The sequence below is a fragment of the Cicer arietinum genome, chromosome 6 (assembly GCF_000331145.2).
Source record: "Cicer arietinum cultivar CDC Frontier isolate Library 1 chromosome 6, Cicar.CDCFrontier_v2.0, whole genome shotgun sequence".
NCBI classification, from domain to species: Eukaryota; Viridiplantae; Streptophyta; class Magnoliopsida; order Fabales; family Fabaceae; genus Cicer; species Cicer arietinum.
The window spans coordinates 38,651,731-38,674,002 of NC_021165.2; the positions used below are offsets into that span (position 1 = coordinate 38,651,731).

The 22,272-nt window shown below is 31.4% G+C and overlaps 1 protein-coding gene across 1 annotated transcript; it reads right to left on the reverse strand.

Annotated features, from left to right (window-relative positions):
* Positions 1-6,558: 6,558 nt before the first annotated feature.
* On the reverse strand, positions 6,559-20,104 carry LOC101489939 (SKA complex subunit 1 homolog). The gene is made up of 9 exons (XM_004515973.4): positions 19,876-20,104; positions 19,670-19,794; positions 18,352-18,464; positions 18,181-18,262; positions 17,688-17,758; positions 17,141-17,246; positions 17,025-17,054; positions 16,770-16,883; positions 6,559-6,831 (listed from the first exon to the last, which is right to left on the reverse strand). Exons 1-9 carry the CDS (start codon positions 19,973-19,975, stop codon positions 6,754-6,756), a joined length of 819 nt encoding a protein of 272 aa, XP_004516030.1. The 5' UTR covers positions 19,976-20,104; the 3' UTR covers positions 6,559-6,753.
* Between the last annotated feature and the right edge of the window lie 2,168 nt (positions 20,105-22,272).

The following is a 22,272-nucleotide window of genomic DNA, read 5'->3' on the forward strand; positions in this document are numbered from 1 at the left end:
AAAACGATAGTTAAGTAACCGAGACATTAAGAGATTCCCCATTCTCAACGCCCAGTTAACTTAAACATTTTCCTCAAATACACATTAAGTAAACCGAGGTATTAAAAGATTCCCCATTTTTAATACTCGTTTAACTCTAATGGTTTTCAAATTCCACAGAAACAAATTCAAACATACTTTCACATTCAAACCATAATTCACAACAACCACACCAATTAACAAACATCAAGTACGAACACACCAAATACAACGAACACAAATCACGCAACATAACACCCAGATACTTTTACCCATAACGCACTAGTTTGGTTTTTCCCCAAATCGATACATTTAACCCTAACAAATTCCTTCCCACACAACCACAGATAAGTCCCTAATGCAAACTAGAAGTTTGGAAGGAGCCCTTACCTCAACGTTAGCTTTAACGCGCGTTTCCGGTACCGCGAGTAATTCCGGTAAATTTTCCGCTCGCAACGCCGCTTCCAAATTAGTTCACTAGCACCGTAGCGTGGTGGTGAGCAACTTTCCCTTCTGTCTCTTCGAGAAATGAGGTTCGGATCTAGAAGAAACGGAGGGGTTTGTGTTTGGATCTCAAAACCGTTTTTCTTCGTTTTCGAATCAAAGAGGAAGAGTGGAGTTGCGAAAACCTTGATCTAACTCTCACCCAACCTTGGGTCACTAGCTTTGAAGAAAAGGAAGCAACGAAAACGAAAAATGGAGAAGGATGGAATTTTGGGTTTTGCTCGCGTGAGGTTCAGAGGAAGGAGATGGAAATTTGGAAATTTCCTTCCTTTCTTTTTCTTTCCTTTGTTTTTCCTTTCTTCCTTTTTCCTTCCTTCCTTTATATACTATTTTCTTTTCCTTTTCCTTCCTTCTAGTTTTCCTTTCTTTTTCCCTCCAAACAAACATATATAAATATAATAAATATAACTTAACAAATATCTCAAAATCTAGATATTTATTAAATTACCGTTTCACCCGAAACGCCTTAAATTCTCCGTAAAGGATTTTCCGCAGTTAAATTCAATTTATTTATCGACGAGAAATTTTATTTGGCATCAAAATATCTTTTTGATTATAAAGCTCCAAAATATTATTAACTTTGACTTAAAAGCCTCCGAGCCAAAATCCAAAATACACCAAAAATACATAAACGGTACTTTAAAATTATGGGTCTTACATCACTGAACAAGGTGCAACCCACCAAAAATAAAAGAAATGCCCTCGCAGCCAACTGCCAATGTTGATCAGCACATCGCTGATGGTATACGTCAAGCAACCAACTGTACCGAACAGTGGTTGTCCGCGTCAAGTTAAACTCAACATATGCAGCAGCCAGACTCACCCCAAGAAGCTCACCCAACAACTCTGCAGCGTCATCCTTGTTAAATATATTAACGCTGAAGAATGCACCGGTGATGGGTATATGCAGCAGCGAAGAGACATCGTCCAAAGTAATGGTCATATCCCCAATTGGAAGATGAAAGTTGTTGGTGTCACGATGCCATCTCTCGACAAAGGCAGAAATTAGACCTTTGTCGATCATCTCATAGCTGCATTTTAGCTATGTATATAAATCAGAACTTTTAACAAGTTCCTCAACCTCTTGATTTTCAATGACAGCTTCTTTTAATTTTTTGCCATTGCTAAAAACCCTTAACTCTCCGCGATCCTGAAATAAATTAACCAAACAAATATAAGTTCAAACACATTAAGCAAATATTTAACATTTAATTTGATTCAGAAATTTACCACGCCGTCCCATAGTCGTGTCGCAACATGATCCACATATGTCCTTAGGACAGACCTGTCAATCGGACCACCAGGATATCCGTCATCTGCTTCAGGTTGGGCCTCATCCGCTTGGGCCTCTTTTGCTTGCCCCTGTTTTGGTTGCGCATGTTCTACTTGTTGATTTTGTAATATTCGCTGTCCACGCAATTCACGCTGAGCACGGTGATCCCGTGCAGAAGCGGTTGGTCTAACACGACCCTCTCTATCAGTCCCTTGGTCGAGTATAATACGACCCTCTCTATCAGTAAACATTGTGCGCACCATTTCTGCATAAACAAATCATAATCATTATCAAAACAACATAGCAATATAACATAAACCACAACAGGGGCAAGCATAAACTCATATGTGAACTGAGTTCACGTACGTGAACTTCAGCAACCTACGTGAATTGTGTTCACGTACGTGAACTCCATCACCTACGTGAACTAAGTTCGCGTACGTGAACTCCATCAGCCTACGTTAACTGAGTTCACGTCCACCTACGTGATCTAAGTTCACGTACGTGAACTCCATCAGACTACATTAACTGAGTTCACGTCTACCTACGTGATCTGAGTTCACGTACGTGAACTCCATCAGCCTACGTGAACTCACCTACGTGATCTGAGTTCATGTACTTGATTTCACTTCATGTATCTGAACATTCAAAACCCAAAAAACACCATCAAACCCAGACCCATTGATGAACATTCAAAACCCATTCATGAAAATTCAAAACCCAGAGAGTTAAACCCAAAAAACGAAAACGAAAACAACATTGCTTACTTGATTGAAGAGATGCTTGAAGTGATTGAAGATGGTGTTGAAGATGGTGTTGAAGATGATTGAAGATTGATTGATTACTTGATTCAAGAATGTAGATGATTGAAGATGAAGGATGAAGGTATTAGGTTAATGAAGATGAAGATGAAGGTATTAGGTTAAAGAAGATGAAGATGATGAAGTTAGAAGATGAGTGGTTAAAGTGAATATAGAGGGAAGGGTAGTTTGAGTATTTTGGGTTTTAAAAAAAATTGAGGGGTGTGGGAAGTAATTTGAGGGGTGTGGGAAGCAAAATTGTTGTTTGATTCATCACAACGGTCGACAATGACAATCGAGCTACTGGCATTGACCATCACTGTAAAGTCATCACTGCCTGTAAGACCCAATCTACGAACCTGCTGCTACAGTAACACGTCTGCAACACGCCATCTCTATTTTATCGAGTCCTATTAAAGCAGCTTGTGTTGTCATATCAAAAACCATAATCAAAATTAAAAAGTTTTTTAAACATTTAATAAATCATCTATCCTAATAATAAAATTCCCTGTATAATTATACTTAAATGAAAAATATTCTTCAAAACAAAAACATTAAACTTATTATAACTATAATTAATATTATTAACAAATCAAACTTTTTATTTAACACCTATTTAAAACTTATTATTTCTTCTTGCGCATCAACAAATAAACAAGCTCAAACCATGATTTATCTCTCTTCTACCATATAAAATAATAAACATCTACTAAAAGATCAATCTTGTTTTGAAAATCAAAAATTGAAAATCTTTAACTACTAAACAACAATGACATCTTCAAGCAATAGTGTAACTAAGAATAACTATTTGAGATACACAAATGCAAGATGTAGGTGTAATCAAATTTGTGACATTAAGGTTGTTATGACCACAAATAATCTCAATCGATTGTTCTATAGATGTAGGACATGTGCTTCCGATTTCTACGACTGATGCAATCCTATTGATGGTAATAAACAACATTCGCAAGTTCAAGACGACATTAACTCACAAGATGATATCTGCCTACTATATTGCAAACAATAGTTGGCACTGGTGAAATTGCAAATGACACATGGAGATGCAACATTCAAATTCTTCAACAAAATGTTATTCATCTATAGAATTTCTACAACGTTTTGTGTTTTCATCATATTATTCAAGTAAATATTGTCATAGTTTAAATTTGTTCATGTTCATCGTTAACAATTCATGTATTTCATCATAAATTATTGTTTCTCTCTATCTAAATTAATTTTCATCATTAGTATTTTTAATCTAAAACAATATATGTATTTAAATTGACTTCAACGAGTTGATATATTTCAACCCTTCAAAACATCAATAATTTTTTCACCATGAATGTCAATGGAGGGTCACGTCAACGGAGTGTTGTTATTTATTTACAATATGCACAAAAACAACATATTCTCTATTCACTTTCACGTGACCTATGTTGTCAATCAAACTTCATTTTTGTTTTTTGATTAATTATCACAATTGAAAATAATCATTATTGCGTATTTACATCAAACTTTTCAAAAGAATTTTCACTATAAATTCAACCCCTTGCAACAATATAAACATACAACACTATCAACAACAAGAATACCATCATAACCATCAACAATGGCAGGATATCAAAAAGTAATTCAAAGGGGAGTGTCAGAAAGTTTTGAGCCTATCCATGTCCCCAATGAGGTTTGGTTTTATTTTTTTTTCTTCAATTAATCAAAAAATTTCTTCCCATAATAATCAATTTCTAATTTTTTTTACTTTAAAAATTAATCAACTTAATCATTAACTCATTGCAACATTTTAAACTTTTTTTATTTAGTTATAAAACATAAAATGAATATTTTTATTTTTCAATTTCAATTCTAAATGGTTTATAAATATATTTCATTTAATAGTACATAAGAACAAAAAATTCAATTATTTTAACTTTGTCAAATATTTACTTATAATGTACCCAGCATTAGATAGATACATTATTTATTTATGTTTCTATAAAGGATTATGGAGAATTACCGATAGAATTTGCAAGATATTTTGAAGATGTCTTAGGAGATATATGAAACTTCATTGACAACTTTGGCAACTCACACAATATAACATTCAACAAAGACTTTAGCAACCCACTATTAACACATGGTTGGAGACGTCTCAGACGATTTTATAAATGACATGGTCATCAACAATTATATTTCAACTATGTAAAAAACAATAGGTTTCACTTAATAATTGAAATCATGGTCATGAACTCCAATCTCATTCCATCATATCATAGTCGAAGCACAAAAAAAGCCACACAGTCTACTTTGAAGTGACTCTTTTAGGTTTTCAAATGGCTACAAATGTCGAATGGTTAAGTATTGTGTAATTATATTATAATTATAAATAGTACAATCTTACATTAATAAATTTTAATTTTTGTTGTTTGCTTATATACGGACACTGCATAACGATTTTGCACAGTATGTTACAGAAAACAACTTCAACAACCTTGTTCTCTCATGACACACTGGTGAAAAATTGGATTGGCATCACGAGAGGCTGGCCATCAAGATGCACCAAAATTGGATTAGTTCTCTGAATTGGTTAAATTCTAGTGATAAAATTCGTTTTAAGTTTGTCAAAAATATACAAGGCAAATTAGTCATGTCTTTAAAGTTAGAACTTTAGATATTTTAGAAGTTATATTCCAAATCTTTCTTCTCTTATTTAATTTATGTGTAATAATTATAAAAAAAATTGTATCTTTGTTCTCTCGTATAAAATTAAATTTATCATTATTTCTTAATTGTGCGCTCTCTCCTTCTTATTATTAAAATTTTGGTTCAGTATATTTTATTTTCAAATATTAAAACCATGAAAGACCAACTTAATAGTAAAGAGATTAAATAAGACATATTAAATTATTCCAAGACCAACAAAAGACCTAACAAGTTCTTGAAATACTAACAAAAAACCAACTTAACACTTAAAAGATTAAATAAGACTTAACAAAAACATAGAAGACCAACAAAAGATCAACTTAACAGTTAAAAGGTAAAATAATATCTAATAAGTTATTCTAAGACCAGCAAAAGACCAATTTAATACATCAAATTTTTATGATTCAATTTTACTTATATTTAACTTAGAGTGAACACTTCAACGACTAAAAAATATGAACTTAACACTTAATTTTATATTTTCATTAGATATTATAAATTAATTCATATTTATCTAACAAAATGGGAGTTATTTTTAGTTTGGTAGTTTGTTACATATTTTTAATTTGGGAGAGTTATATATAAATTAATTCATATTTTTAATCTGGGAGTTATTTATAAATTAATTTATATTTTTAATTCATAATTTTTAAGTTGGAGAGTTATTTATAAATTAATTTGGGAGTTATTTTTAATTTGGTAGTTTATGTTTTCTTTTAAATCACAACAAAATCCAAAATTTCGATATACATAGCCCATATTGCATACTAATATAAACACATAAACCTAATATATCAAATATAAAACAATAAAAAAGAAAATATTATAATAATAAAAAGTAAGTGCTCTTTTTCTTTTTCAAACATTACCTCAAAAAGTAACGTACAAGTTTCCCTTCTCTTATCTCAACTGTCCACTTAGTCCACTTATTTTATTATTAAATCGATGACTATAAACTCCACTTATTTTATTATTAAATCGCCAACTTGTTTTTCATTAGAGTTGCTATTGTAACATTTAAATTCTAGATCATCCTAGACACCAACAAGGCAACAGTAGACACAAAAGATATCATAGATTTAACTGAAGTTGACAACTATTTCTGTCAACAACTTAGAAATTGTATGAGTTGAACATCTAAATAATTGGACAGCCATTTTTTATACATAGTTATAATGGCAATATTACTTCTTCCTATCACAAACGATAGTTGCTTAAGGTTTTTTTACATATTAAGAATATAATAATTAGAAGAAAAAAAAGTCATTTTATCAAACTAATCATCTTAATTATTGATGTATTTTTCACTATCATTAATATAAAATACAATAATATTTTAGACATTGTATATATAATAATGATTGAAAGTATTATATAAAATATAATAATTAAAGTTACATTGAAAATTAACGATCATATTTTTTTGTTACGCTGACACTCGTTGTAAAAGACTAATATTTTCTAATGAGGCTTATGTAGAATGAAAACACGATGATGTCCAACACGACTCTCATTAAAGCGGCCAAGGTGTCGAAGAACCTGCAAAACAACAGAGACATACTCATATAGTCTTTTCAAAAAGCTATAACCAAAGACAAAATACGAATTATGATTATTTAAAATTCACATCCGGTATAAGTTGTAAGACTCTTAATTTTTAAATTCTTAATTTATGCAATTTTAGTGTAACTTGTATTGAATTGCTGATGCATTCAGTCAATTTTACTTTATTTGGTGAATTAAGTATTAAAAATATATTTTGTTAGAGTTGTAATATGTTTAATATATGTATATATTTATATATATTTTTTGAGACTCGATTAAAATTATTTGTCGGAGAATAATTTAATTATGTTACGAAGAATCTAATATTGGACATATTTTTTCTTTAAAAATGTCACTTATTGTAAAAAAATTTATCTATCAATTGAGTTGCGATACGAGTAGATATTTTTATAAAATTAGATTGAGATGTAAGTGAGGTGTTGTGTATAAAAGTTTAGATATTTATTTGATTTGGTTATAATTATAATTATATATATATATATATATATAATTATAATTATATATGTACTCACGTGAGAAAGAAAGAAAGCAGAAAGCTGAAACTCTGCCAAAAAAAATGTTGGTGTTTTTCTTTAAAAACAAACTAAAACTTCTATTTATCTCATAGATCTAAGTTTTCATTCGAGAAGTGTCAGGAGAGAAAGTTACTCCTCTCCACACAACGATGTTTGTGAGCTAACTTTTGTGGTGTCGACGCGAGCGAGAGTTTTTACTGTATTTGATCGCGGTAGCAAAAACGGTTGAGAACGCGATAACGAAGGTAAGAACTTCTTCCAAATTTTTAGTTTGCATATAGGGATTCAAAATGAGTTTGAGCTGAAGTTGAAATTGTACACAAAAAGTTTAGAGTTGTTAAAGTTGTGAAAAAGTTCAAATTTTAACAAAGTTAAAAAGTTTGAGCAAAAAGTTAAATTGAAATTAAAATGGTCAGAGTTTAAAATGTTACTCTTTTAATTACTCTTAGACTGAGTTTAAAAAGAAAAACTTTAGAGTATTTCATTAACTCAAAATTTTGGTGGTTTAATAGTCGAGTGCGTGTATGTGTGATTTGGACCATATTTGTTTTATTTAGTTTTAACTAAATAATGTAGATTATTTGGTTTTAAAAGTTTGGTGTGTGAGAAATATATAATTTTGAGAATTTTGTTGTGGTTGGATAAATTTTAGTTGTGAACAAATTGTTATAAATAATTATGTTTACGTAGTTAGCTCCTTGAGTCTCGAAAATAAATCGAGACTGTTGGCACCGAGTTAGCGGTGATGAGAACTCTGATATATTAATGTTGTTGTGGTGATTAAGATTTGATGTGATTATGTATTCATAACTAATAATATGTTATGAATTTTATTGAGGAAAATCTATTTTGCGTATACTATGTGATAAGTTTGAAAAATCGTTAATATTAAATGAGTATTAAAAATAGGGAATCTTTTAATAGCTGCATTTACTTAATGATTGTGGTGAAAAGAGTCAGAATATGCTCATGCATTTCATAGCTTGTGATGACCGTGATGGGTCACAGTGTCAATGGTGACCGCGATGGGCTACGGTGTTAAGTAGTGACCGTGATGTGCCACGAAGTTAACTGGTGACCGTGATGGGCCACGAGATTGTTCCATGTGATAGTTGATCTATCTTATCCTTACGAGGATTTAACTGATGTGTAAGGTCTGTGATAGGCTACACTCTAGTAAATCGTGTTAGCCCGTGAGAGACTACACCTCGGTAATTATTACTAAGGCATGTGATAGGCGGTACAATTATGATTTACGCCCCTTCGAGGAGGGTTTTTGTAGGAAATTCTGAAATCATGTGCATTGGTATATACACGTTGCATTTAGGGTGTTTGGCATGCGAGTCATGTTTGTTATACTATGATGATTGTATATACATACTCGGTTGTTGTTTGTTATTGTGCCGTAATTGCTTTGAGGTGTGAATTTGAGTTGATTAAGTTTTCGATGTAATTATGTGTTGATAATTGATGTTATGAATGTTTGATGTCTGATGGAGTTGTGAATTTATGGAGATTACTTTAACATAAGAATTGTGCTAAGTGTTATTTGTTAATTTCGGTTGGTAACCCTTTACATTATTGTGGACCAGCTTACGCCCCAAGTTATTAGAGTTTGGAGTCGTGCTAAAATTGCAACGACGCCGAAGACGTGGCATAACGATGATTTTGATTTGCAATCGAAAGCAGTGAGGCTTGTTGCCGCTTGTGGATCCTCAGTATCTAATCACCCTCAATTAGATTAATGATCAGCTTAATGTTTTATTTATTAATTTTATTTATTCTCCTTTCCTTATTGTCATGTTGTTGTCGCAATGGAACTTATGTATTTGAAACAAACTATTTTTGGCCGGTTGTATATTATGATATAATTATTTATGACTTTTTTCGTTTGTGTTACAACATAGTATTTTTATTAATTTGTTTTGAAAAAAAAAAATACACTCGCGCTGTTAAAAATCGGGGTGTTACATAAGCAGTCAGATCAATATTAACATGGTTCACATTCTGAGTTTGTAATTTTTATTCAATTTACTAAAGTTATAACTTGAATAATCTGATCTTTATTTGATAGTCTAGATTCCATGACTAGATCAACCGTGTGATTCTTACGAAAACGTATCTCAAAAATACACAAAGGCCATGCACACACAACATATTCTATAAAGGACTACCCATAAGTTTATCCTTAATGTTAAATAATATTATTCTATATTATTAGTAAGGGTATTTTAGATATTTCAATTGTCTTGTATATATAGTCATTGTAACTTTATTACCTTAAGCTTTTGTTCATTATATGTTATGAAATCCTAATGGGGGTTGTTTCTCCTCTTCCTCCTTTCTATGTTTATCATTGTTAATAGAGTATCAAAGTGTTTTGGTTGATTTTGGGATCTATTGTAAAGTGGTCCACAACTTACTGGGTCTCGAGGCATCGCCCAAAAAAAATATTGTGCGGCCTGTTTTGCATCAGTACCGATTTTCTCCCTTTGTTTCCGACCCGATTCTATCTCTTTGTTTCCATCGCGATTATGCTCTTCTATTTTGTTTTAGTGATTGTGTTCGTCGTATTTTCCTATCATTATTTGTTATGGTTGATGGTAAGGATGACTCTCTTCAAGCTGTTAGTATCCACCTCAATGAACATAATTACTCTTATTGGCGTTATGTGATGACAAATTTTTTTATTGAAAAAGTTATGTGGGGTTATGTTAATGGAACTTCTATGAAGCTTACAGATGAAAAGGATGAAGCTAAATATGCAAAAGATTTGAAAACAAGGAATGTTAGTAATTCAAAAATCATTACTTGGATTAATAATTCTATTGAGTTGTCTATAGGGTGTGCAACTAGCAAAATAGGATATTGATAAAAGGATTTGGGATCACTTAAAACGTTTGTATATTCAGTCTAACTTTGCAAAACAGTATTAGTTGAAAAGTAATATTAGGGTCCTTAAGCAGAACAATATGACTATTCATAAACTTTATTCGGCAATGACTAGCTTTTGGGATCAATTGGCTCTTATGGAATCAATTGAGTTGAAAGCTGTCAAAGCGTACATTGATCATAGAGAGAAGCAACGTCTAGTTTTGTTTTTGATGGCTCTTCATGGGGTACATTGCATTGATCTCCTCTTCCTATTGTTGAATCAGTAGTAGTTAGTGACTTGTTGGCCGAAGAAATCAACCTTAAGCTTCACTCTGTTGTGTTAGATAAGGGAATTCTCTCAACTCCCCCATCTGTTTTGCTGCTCCTACTCAAAAAGGGAAATCTCAATGGAGAGTTGGGCTTGATAATGATGAATGTGTTTTTTGCAAAGAAAAAAGTCATTGGAAAGCATATTGTCCAAAATTAGGGAAAGCACATAAGAAGAATTTTAGGGGGTGATGAAGACATAAAAAGCATAACCAAGATCAATGAAGGCAAATGATTCTCTAAATAACTTGATAGCCATTTTATTTGAAGCAAGTCCAACTCATGAACAATTGAAGGCCAAGATAGTAAATTGCTTAATACAAATTGAAGAAGTTAAGGAATAGATGTTGCATCTATGTATTATCAAATTTTAATATTAGTTTTAATTAAAGTAGTAAACTGAATTAGTAAGAATATTTGGTTCTAATTGTAAAAATTTAAATTGGGTCAAATTTAGTGAACTTGTAAGAAGGTGCCACTATAAAAGGCAACCCCTTAGTTTATTCAAGTAGATTTAAGAACATATTGTTATTTTGTGAGACTTTGCTCTCTAGAGTTCTTGAAAAAAATCACTTTGAACTTTTCAAGGTTGTTAATCCTTGTGGCGTTCTTTTGGCTTAATAATCCCTAGATTGTGGCGTCATTCTATTCTTGGTTTGTTTGTTGAATAATAATTTTGAGTTTCCTTTACATCAAACTCTAATACACAAATTCTACCAATTTTCGTGTTCAGTAACATGCGATCATATCTCGAGTTCTACATACTTGTTTTCGGTGATTCAACAGCCTAACTTACGTTTCAGAACATCATCTTTCACCTCGTTTTGGAATCGTCTGATTTTGAGTTTCGTAGCTACGCTTATCACGTTCTCCAGCAAAAACGTAATTTTGACTACGATCTATTAGTTTCAAACGTAGAACGATCCTTAGAGTGATTCGTGACAAACAGGATCACATCAGAGGGCCATCGTCCAATTTTGTTGCTTCTACTCTTCCAACCATTGCTCATGTGAGAGTGTTACCCAAATATCTGATATTCCACAACAGGTCCTAAAACTTTTAACCACTCAATCACATGTCATGTTTGCCTCTTCTACAAAAGGTTTGAACTCCTCTAGTTTGTCATGTATATCTCTTTCCATATAGATTATTGACTTTGGAGCATCTTATCATATGACATATGATGATAAATCTTTTTTCTGCGTGTCATGTCTCGTACGTGTCGCTTATGACTGTTGATGACACTCTTATGCTATTAGCAGACATCGATTCCATCTCCACACCTAACATGTCTCTTTCTGATATGTATTATATTAATAATCTCACTACGAGTCTTGCTTCCGTTAGTAAACTATGTGATTTCGGTTATTCAGTTATATTTTTTTTCACTTCTTGTTGTGTGTAGGATCCACATTTTGGGAGGCTGATTAGGACTGACCATAGACAAATGGGATTTTATGTTTTAGATGACCTGCGAGTCCCAGATACTACAGCCTTAACAACCATTGCTGACTTATTATCTAGTTTCCGCTTGAATTCTTTATCTTCTAGTTTTTATTTATGGCATTCTCGTCTTAGACATGTTTCTACTTCTAGATTCAAATGTTTGTCTTCTACTAGAGCTTTAGGAAAGTTACAGATCAATAATATTTCATATTGTTGTGGTTGTAAACTTGCTAAATTTGCAGCTTTACCATTTAGTAAAAAATGTTTATGTTTCATATGTGCTTTTTCATTTAGTTCACTCTGATGTTTGGGATCCATCACCCGTTCAGACCAAAGGTAGATCTAGATATTATGTTTCATTAATTAATAATTACACACATATTGTTGGGTGAATCTTATGAAAAATCGGTATGAACTTTTTGATATTTATCATATGTTTCGTGTTATGGTCAAGACTCAACATAATGTTATTTTAAAGTGTTTTCATTGTGATTTAGGTGGTGAATACACCTCATAAAATCTTTGAATTGCTTGCTTATGATGGCACCATCCACCAAACATCCTATACGAATACTCCTCAACAAAATGGAGTTGTTGAAAGGAAACACTGTCATATTATTAAGACTGCTCATTCCTTTTTGTTGTCTGCTTCGGTTCTCGATGAGTTTTGGTGAGAAGCAGCTCTTACTATTGTTCATCTTTTGAATAGAACTCCATCATCTTTCATATCAGGTTTGTCTCCCTTTGAAAAATTGTATGCTTTTATTCCTGATTACTATTCTTTGAAAGTTTTTGGTTCTACTTGTTTTGTTCTTCGTGCACAAGTAGAGCGTAGCAAGTTGTCTTCTTGTTCTACCATGTGTATTTTTCTTGGTTATGGGGATGGTCAAAAGGGTTATCGTTGTTATTATCCTCATGCAAGAAAACTTTATGTTTCTTGTAATGATGTTTTTCTTGAGCACATCTTTTTTTTTTTACTTTGTTTCCTCTAATTCTCAGATTACTAAGAGTTCAGAACTAATCCATATTGATTTGTTTAGTCCTAATGATAATGCTTCTAGTGATTGTAATGTTGAGAATTGCAATACAAATACTATTACTCCACATGATGACATCCCTCTTGTCTCCCAAAATGTCTAACCACCTCTTGCGATTGTTGATCCTCCTCGTTACCCCTCCAATCCCCGTGAATCTACTTAGTTACCTATTTTGTCTATTCCATTTACTCAACTTCGTTTGCTTCTTTCTTAACCTCTATTCAAAGTTTGTTTAATCCTTCTTCCTATAAAAAAAAACAAGTTATTTTTTATCCTCTTTGACAGTAGGCTATGGCAGAAGAACTCTATGCATTACACAAAATAGATACTTGTGAATTAGTACATATTCCTCCTAGAAAGCATACTATTGGGTTTCGTTGGGTATACAAAATCAAAACTAAGTTTGATGGGTCAGTTAAGCACTACAAAGCACGTCTTGTTGCCAATGGATTATCTCAACAATATGGTATGTATTATGAAGAAAAATTTGCTCTTATAGCCAAGATGACCACTATTTGTACCCTTATTGTAGTTGCATCTATTCGTCAATGACATATTTCCCAAATAGATGTCAAAAATGTTTTTTTAATTGGTGAACTTCATAAAGAAATCTATATGATCTTAAATAGGGGGAAGTGTGTAAGTTAAAAAAGCATATAGATTTCTCAAAATCAGGGGGAAGTGTGTAAGTTAAAAAAAGACTTAATATGGTCTTGATTTACGCTCTAGCAAACACGATTCTGCATTGTTTATAAAGTTCACCACTTATGGTCGCATTATGCTTTTTTTTATATATTGATGATATGATTATTACATGTGATGATGTTAATGAAATCAATGAGTTGAAATTGCAATTAGCCAAACAGTTTCAGATGAAAGACTTGAGAACTCTTTGCTATTTCTTGAGGATTGAAGTTGCCTATTCTCATAGATGCTACCTTCTTTCTCAATCCAAGTACATTACCAATATTCTTGACCAAGCTCGTATTTCTAATAATAGAGCAACATATAATCCCTTGAGTTGAATGTTAAATATGCTCCCTCGAATGGTGTTCTTTTACTAGATCTCACTTTGAACCATACTTTGGTTGGCAGCTTAGTGTATCTTATGATTACCAGAACTGACATTACTTATGTTGTTCATGTTGTCAGTCAGTTTGTTGTCTCTCCTATTATAGTACATTGGACAACAGTTCTTTGTATTCTTTGTTATCTTCAAGTAACTCAATTTCAAAGTCTTCTCTTTCCATCATCGTTCTTATCGGAGTTACGTGTTTATTCTAATGTTGATTGGGCTGGTGACACCACAAATCGTAAATTCACCACAAGGTTTTGTATCTTTCTTGGAGACTCTTTCATTTTTTGAAAGAGTAAGTGACATTGTCTCTTGATCTTTACAAAAACTAAGTATCATGCTAGGGCATCCACTACTGCTGAAATAATTTGGTTGCATTGGCTTTTATCTGATATGGGTATCTCTCTTTCTAAGTCAACTTCGATGCATTGGGATAACAAGAATGCTATTCAAATTACTCATAAATCGGTCTCTCATGAAGGCACCAAACACATTGAGATTGACTGTCATCTTACTCGTCATCATCACCTTTAGCATGGAATCATTACTCTACCGTTTGTCTCCTCTTCCTTACAGATTGTTTATTTGTTCACAAAGATAGATTCCATTAAACATTTTCATTTTAGACATTTTTATTCTCTTGTATATATATTCATTGTTACTCTATTATCTTAAGTTTTTGTTCATTCTCATGTTATGAAACCCTGGTGGGGTTTTTTTCTCTTCTTCCTCTTTTCCTCTTCCACATTTTCTATGTTTATCATTGTTAAACTTAATATGGTGTATGACAAGGATCTCATTTGAAATTATTGTTAAGTAATTCCCATATGGATAATGTCATAACTAAATTGTGATTTGAAAGCATCGGCATCACTACTGCCTTTTATAAACCATAATAAGCATTCATGTATTCCCCCTCAAAATGAGATCAAAATTTATAGATCAGTAAACAGTTGAATTTTACCATTATCAAAGAATTGTTTAATCAAATATATAGGAAAGATAATGGGTAAGGTTCCAATAAAGAACAAAAGCATATCTGTTTCTTCTATCGAAGGAAAAGACCCATGCTTACTAATTCTATAGATAATAACTTATACTCATACCCATATTGAAGGATGGTTGTAGATTTTGAGCCTAACTCAACTCTAAAACCCAACTTTTAAGACTATGATTGACCAAGTTTTACAAGATCTTATTTAAGACATATATTTGGCCAACGTGGAGTTTGAGATTTCCCAATACACTCCCTCATACTATGGCTATTGGGCCTAGTGCATGGATAGAATGGGTGGTCCAACAGTGTATATATGATAGACTCTAATATAATCTTAGACTTTGACCCTAATTCAACTCATCGAATCAGCTTCTATTGTGAGAAATGAACAAACTTTATAAGCTTTTATTTTAAGCCATATAACTAGCCAGTGTAGTACTTGATTTTTCCTAACTAGATTGGTTAGGACTTAGATTAGTAGTTAGTTAATGAGTTAGTTAGTTGATGTTGTTATAAGGTTACTTGTATAAATAGGAAGGTTAGGGAGTTAGAAAGAGATCATTGAATTTTTGTAATTGTCAATAGAATATTCGTTATTGTGAAGGGGAAACTCTGGAGGAGAGATTTCTCTCCTAGTTCTAATAAAAGTGTTCTTTCTTAGGAACCCAATTCTTGGGTTCCTAACAATTGGTTTGACTCGTCGATTTTCGAGGAGTGCCAGTGTTCAAGGAGATGGAAGTCGCACAAATTGTGAAGTTGCCAATACTTATGGGGATAGACCCCATTGGGTGTCTTGCAAAGGCTGAAAGATTCTCTATGAAGCATGAAACTCATGTGTTTAATAAATTGCAGTTGGCATTCGAGCATGGATGATTCTATTTTCTACGTCCAATGGAACATAAAGAAATTTAGTTTATATCAACCTTGAGGACAAGGTTGTTTTTTGAGGAGGGGAATATTTTTAGGACTTAGATTAGTATTTAGTTAAAGAATTAGTGAGTTAGTTGAGGTTGCTATAAGGCTACTTGTATAAATAGGGATGTTATGGAGTTAGAGAGATCATTGAATATTTGTAATTGCGAGTAGAGTATTCTCTATTGTGAAGGGAAAATCCTTGGAGAAGTGATTTCTCTCCTAGTTCTAATAAAAGTGTTATTTCTTAAGAATCCAATCATTGGGTTCCTAATAAGATCCAAATCATTATCCTAGTTTTAGTTAAATGAAATATGTTACTTTTTTATTACAGATTCTTAAAAAAGAAACTATTTTACTACAAAAACTAACTATTAAAAATCAACAAAACAAAGAGCATTGATTATAAATGCAACATCTAATTGAAGTGTCAGCTCTAGATCTCTGGTCATCTCAATAACAATTATAACATTTCTAAGTGGAGGTAAGGAAGTATTTCGAAGCAGATATAGAGCAAAATCACGAGTTTCAAAAGTAATGTCACGAGTTTTAAAAGTAATGAGGTGGGAAGGCAACTTGGGTGCAACCACACGAATTGCCATCCCACAGTATGTTGTAATGTGCCGGTCATCCCGTATAACTACAACAGTTTAGATACTCGTGACAACTAATTCAAGACCAAGTTTGGCTTAACCAAAATTGCAAGTTTGAAAGACAAGAATACTCACTGTCAGTATTGCTTTTCCAGTGTTGTCAAGTTTAAGTGATGGTCCTTTTATATCAGCTTCAAGAAAAAAGTGTTTTCCTTTAATCCCTTCCATTGCTGCAATATCTCTTATTTCCTACATTATTATGAAGACAACTGACAACCTTTTTCTTTTGGCATAAACCGATGGATAAGTACAAAAAAAAAGCATGAACAACATATCAATACAACTCCTTGATAAAATATTTGTTGAACTGAGAGTAGAGGTTTCACTCACCAGAACTTTTTTCCAAAGATTTTCTGATATCTTCACAAACAAGCAAAAATATTGTCAGAAAAATGGCAAACTGTAACCAATGTAATGTACAATTAAGAAGAAAATTATTTACTTACCTTCTTATTGGGGGCTGCGATAAGCTGAGCATTTGCTTCTGCATATGAGGCCATATCAGTAATAGCTGCGTTTACCTTCTCTAGAGTAAGCCTGCCCCTCATATATCTGTAATATCAGACCTAGTGTTAGTGGGTGAAGTATTTCAGATCCAAAGAAGCCTAAATGCCTAATAACTTAAAATGATGGGAAATACACATACACAAACCAAAAAAAGTGAAAAAAGTTGTTGTTAACTCTCTTGTCAAACAGTGCTTTTGTCAATTTTAACGATCAAGTCATCATTTCTTGAAACATTTCAAATGATACACCCAATTGCAAAAAACATAGATTTCTCCAGCATGGATTGCTCCAATATGAGCCAAAAGTGCTAGAAAAAGTAAAGGAACCAGAGCTACAAAGGGTTTACAATGAAAACACATTTATTGAAACAATTTGTTGATGTTTTTACTGATGATGTGTGTGGGAATTATAATGATCTAGCTGAACTCACTGTGAAATTTAACATAGAATAACAATTAAAACTCAAAAGTATTAATAGTTACTTACGATGACAATGAATCCAGTTCACTTCCAGTAACAAACCACATTGGTGGTGGGGAACTGCGACCTTTTTTCTCCTAAAAATGAAATCAGGAGAAAATTTGGGAATCACATTTTGACAATACATCAACTAAGGGTACGAAAATTGTTTAGCTTCATTCAGAACAGGATAAAAGATATTCAAGAGGGTTACAGATTGAAGAGAAAGGAAAGATAAAAACATGTAATGCAAGGCAATAGAATAGTTCTAAACTATCACCACTTGTGATGATTTATATATTTTTGTTTGAGAAGGATTGGGAGGATTACTGCAAGAGAAAATACAGATAACCTAATCCAGTATTCTAAAACGAAATAGTATCAATATAATTGAAGAAAAATTATAGTGATCATGCATATTGTTAATAAGTACCCAGGCTTTGATTCTTGCAACTAGAGAGACAGAGTTCATGTTAGGTGCGAAACAAAACAACAATTGCATAAATCATACTTCGCTTACCTTAGGTAATGCAGCAGGCTCCACATCATGTTTCAAAGCCTCAAATGATGCAGAGTCTTGACCAGAAAATTCAGGAAACAAACTGAGGAAGAACAGCAATTAAGCAAAATGATATTTACTCAAATCTCCTTAAAGCAATGCAGAAAACAGGATTAAATGAAATGTAGTTACGATCTACTAGTTTCTGAATTTGACAGTGTCATTCTATCAGCCATTTGGGAGGGAATGTGAAAAGACATATTTTGCAGTTTCTTTTGCTGCTGCAGGGATGCATTTATCAGTTTCTGCAACAAGGCCAGAAAACTAAATTCAATGGTCATCAATTGAAAATTAACAATTTAATCAACCAATCAACCAAAATTTTCCCCTTCATCTTCCAAACAGTAAAAAGAAAATTAATCTACTACGACTTTGTTTGGGAATTAGGAGAGGAAAGGAACTTGGGCTTTGGATGAAAGGAAGAAAGATAGTCAAGTAGAAGGGATCATCGTCTCCCATTTTGCGAGTGTATTTTTCTTCATAAAGCTAAAACCCACAAATATGAAGGAACTCAAAATATATATTAGAGAAGGATTTTACATGACTTAAGCAAATTCTGCAAATCCTTTACCACGTTCCATTATACTCTCAAAATCAGAAAATATTAGTCATTAACATTCTAACTCCTTCATTTGCAAAAATATTCTCCCAATCAAGGTCAGAAATTCAACTTCGTGTCTCTTTCCTCCCCTATCCGTCAAAGTTCTCCCATTCCTTCTCCTCCTAACTCCCAAAAGAAAGTCTGAAGAGGCAAAAGTTAAAAGCTTTAAAAGAAATCATTTACTTTTTCTTCACAAACTACAAGATGAATTTTACATATCATCAATGACATCTACCATTGGGGGTATACATAACCATAGTGTGGATCTTTGCATCATGTTTCTCCATCCTAATCCCCTCATGTCCAATAAAGATCTTATCTATTTGAGTAAACGAACGTTATAGAAACAATACTTATTTCTCTTAAAAAAATCTCAAAATCCAAAGAAGTAGCATATGGGAAATAAAACTCAAACCAGTAAGTATCAAATTGCCAATATATTTAAGTTACACGTAAACAAAGAAAGTACAAACTGAATGTGGGTGAATCACTATTTTAGTCTTGAAATTGTTGAAATCGAAATGAAATTTACAAAATGTTAAAACAATTCTTAAAAGTAAAAACCATAGCTTAATTAGTGGTTTATAAGTTTCAGTTAAAGTCATATCCATCATGAGCACCCAAATTTGATACAAAATTGAAACCATTCTCGACCAGGTATTACTTAGCTTTGGTCGAAGACAAATAAATTTAAAATCCTGAATCACATTAATACGTTTAAGGTCATCAATTTAGTTCTAAATTATCAGGAATGACCTAATTGATAGACCTAATTTCGGTAACCAAATTCTACAAACAGGTTATTCAATAAAATCAAAGCATTTTTTGAAGCAGAAACAGAGATAATGCCTTAGTTTTAGGAATAGCTTCTGTCTCTTCACGAAATCGATCCTTAATGGCTTGCACCTGAAGCTCCATAGCAGTCACGGCAGCATCAATAGCCGAAAGATCTGCAATGCTACTCGCTGGGTACACTGCACAACACAACACAGGAACAAATTCATCTATGTGAACAATTATGTATATATAGAAGAAATTGAGGTTGAAAAACTCACTGTTTCTTGCAATGACGAGTTCTTGAAGCTGTAATACGCGAGCGTTGAATGAAGACATTAAAGAATCTAAGGATGAACCAGCGTTCTTTGAAGAATCCATCTCTCTGTTTCTGTAACGGATGCTTTTGTTTCGTTTTCGCGAACCCTTTTTATCTGAGATTTTGAAAACACGAGTTTCGAAATTATATGCTAGTTTCGGCGGCAATGTTTTAAACTTCAGTGTTGTTGCCTGGATCATAAACTAGTATTATCGGATTAAGATTTTAAAGATTTTAAAAGTCTTTTTCAATAGAAATAAGTAAGAAACATGTGCTACATTCTTTAGATATTAAATAAAATATTTTATTTTATTTATCAATAATAAATATTTATTTTTTATATTTTATAATTTTCAATATCAACTATTTATCTTATATTTTAATATTTATTAATGATAAATATTAGTATTATGTTTTTTTATATATCAATAATAAATATTTGTCTCATAATTTTTTATATTTATTATTGATAAATATTTGTTTTATATTATTTTAATATTTACTAATGACATAGATTTGTCTAATATTTTTAATATTTATTAATAATAAATATGTATCCCGTATTTTTTATATATCACTGTGAAATATTTGTCCCATATTTCTTTCTATTTATTATAGACAAATATTTATTTCATTTTTTATCATTAGTTATAAATACTTATTTAGTGTAATTTTATATTTTATCATTATTTTTATCATATTTTTAAGTATTAATGACAAATATTTATAACAAATTATATGTTTTTCTAAACTTACAACAATGTGACAGATCCGTGGTACCTTGTAACTATTTTCACAAATAATATACACAATACAATAAAGTTATTTGACTAACTGTATGAATTTTATTCTAAAAAACAAAACTTCATTAATTTCAAACAATAAAATCTTTGATATCTTCTGATATTTTCCTATTATCATATTTTCTATTTGTAGGTATGCAATGCACTTCGGTAATGAAAAAGCATATCTAAATTAAATCATATTAATCCATTAAATGCCTCGACATTTTAGACCTTTAAATCTATTTGTTGAGATCTAGAAATTTCATTATATTACATTTCTTGCATCCACCCAAAATAAGAGTAAATAATTATCGAAAGGAGCAAAATAAAATAGATTGAAACAAACAAGATAACATAAAAAGATGTTTGAATATACAAAATAGAAGAAGTTAAAAAAAGAAGAAAGTGAGAGATTAAAAAGAATTATTCTTTACAACACGTAAAATTACGTAAAAACTTATTCTTTAAAATAGTCACACTAAAATACTATTATTTTTAGAAAAATAACTAAACATACTATTTACAATTTATTACTCATTAAATCAATATATACACAATTATCAAACCATAAATATGTATACTATTTACAATTTATAACTCAAATTTATTTGAGTCATGAATTTTATGAATTTTGTTTGAAGATTTTGATAAATTTTTTGAATTTGTATAAAAAAATGATAATATTGTTGACATTTTAAGACATAAAGGATCAACTTATTACTTAAAACTTAAAATTAGATAAAAGATTAAATTGAAAAAGATAAATAAATAATTGACTATTTATTATCTAAAATTAAATTAAAAGATATAGTATGACCGACTGAAGCATATTGTACCTGTGCGTTTAACTGTCTCAGTTGCTATTAATAAAAATGACTATGCTTCTCTTATTTTTCTATTAATAAAAATGACTATGTTTCTCTTATTTTTCTCATGCGCTGTTACGTTACGAACATAATATCAATACAAATTTATTTGCCTCAGTTCAATTGGTAGAGACAAGACAATATGTCATATATTCCTTTGTTGCCCAAGAGTGAATGGCAATCAAAAGTATACCATATATTCTCTTTTCTCTCCTTAAATATTTGAAACTCTCTCCCTCTCTAACCTTTTCTTCATTTTTATGGACAAATTACAAAGCGAAAAGAGATAATTGAAAGCCATTTTTGTTCTCTTAAACCCTGTAATTCTTAAGTTGGCACTTTCGTTTAGAGCTCTCAAAAAAATCTTCAACTCTAAAGTCTTTTTTAATTTTTTTTATTAATCTCCTAATATTAGACCCTCTAATATTTTGTTAATTTTGAGATTTTTTTTTTTAAGTTTATATTTTTCAAAAAAAATTAAAAAATATTTTTTTCAAAAAAATTTGTGAGAAAAAAAAAATCGATTCTTTTTTTCGAATCATAAATATTTTCGAAAAAAAATTATAAATTATTTTTTTATTAAAAAATGGGCTATAAGCCCACTAAGCCCACAAAATTTTAAGGGTTTATTTTTTAAAAAATTTAACCCTCCAATATAGGGCATGAGGCCAATAATTAGGAGACTTATTAAATTGACACTTCTACTTT

Coding starts and splice junctions, on each gene's coding strand:
- LOC101489939 (XM_004515973.4), bottom strand. CDS start 19,975: ATGGATTCTTCAAAGAACGCTGGTTCATCCTTAGATTCTTTAATGTCT. Junction 18,465..19,669: donor AAGCTATTCCTAAAACTAAG/GCATTATCTCTG, acceptor GCCTTGTTGCAG/AAACTGATAAATGCATCCCT. Junction 18,263..18,351: donor AATTCAGAAACTAGTAGATC/GTAACTACATTT, acceptor GTTCTTCCTCAG/TTTGTTTCCTGAATTTTCTG.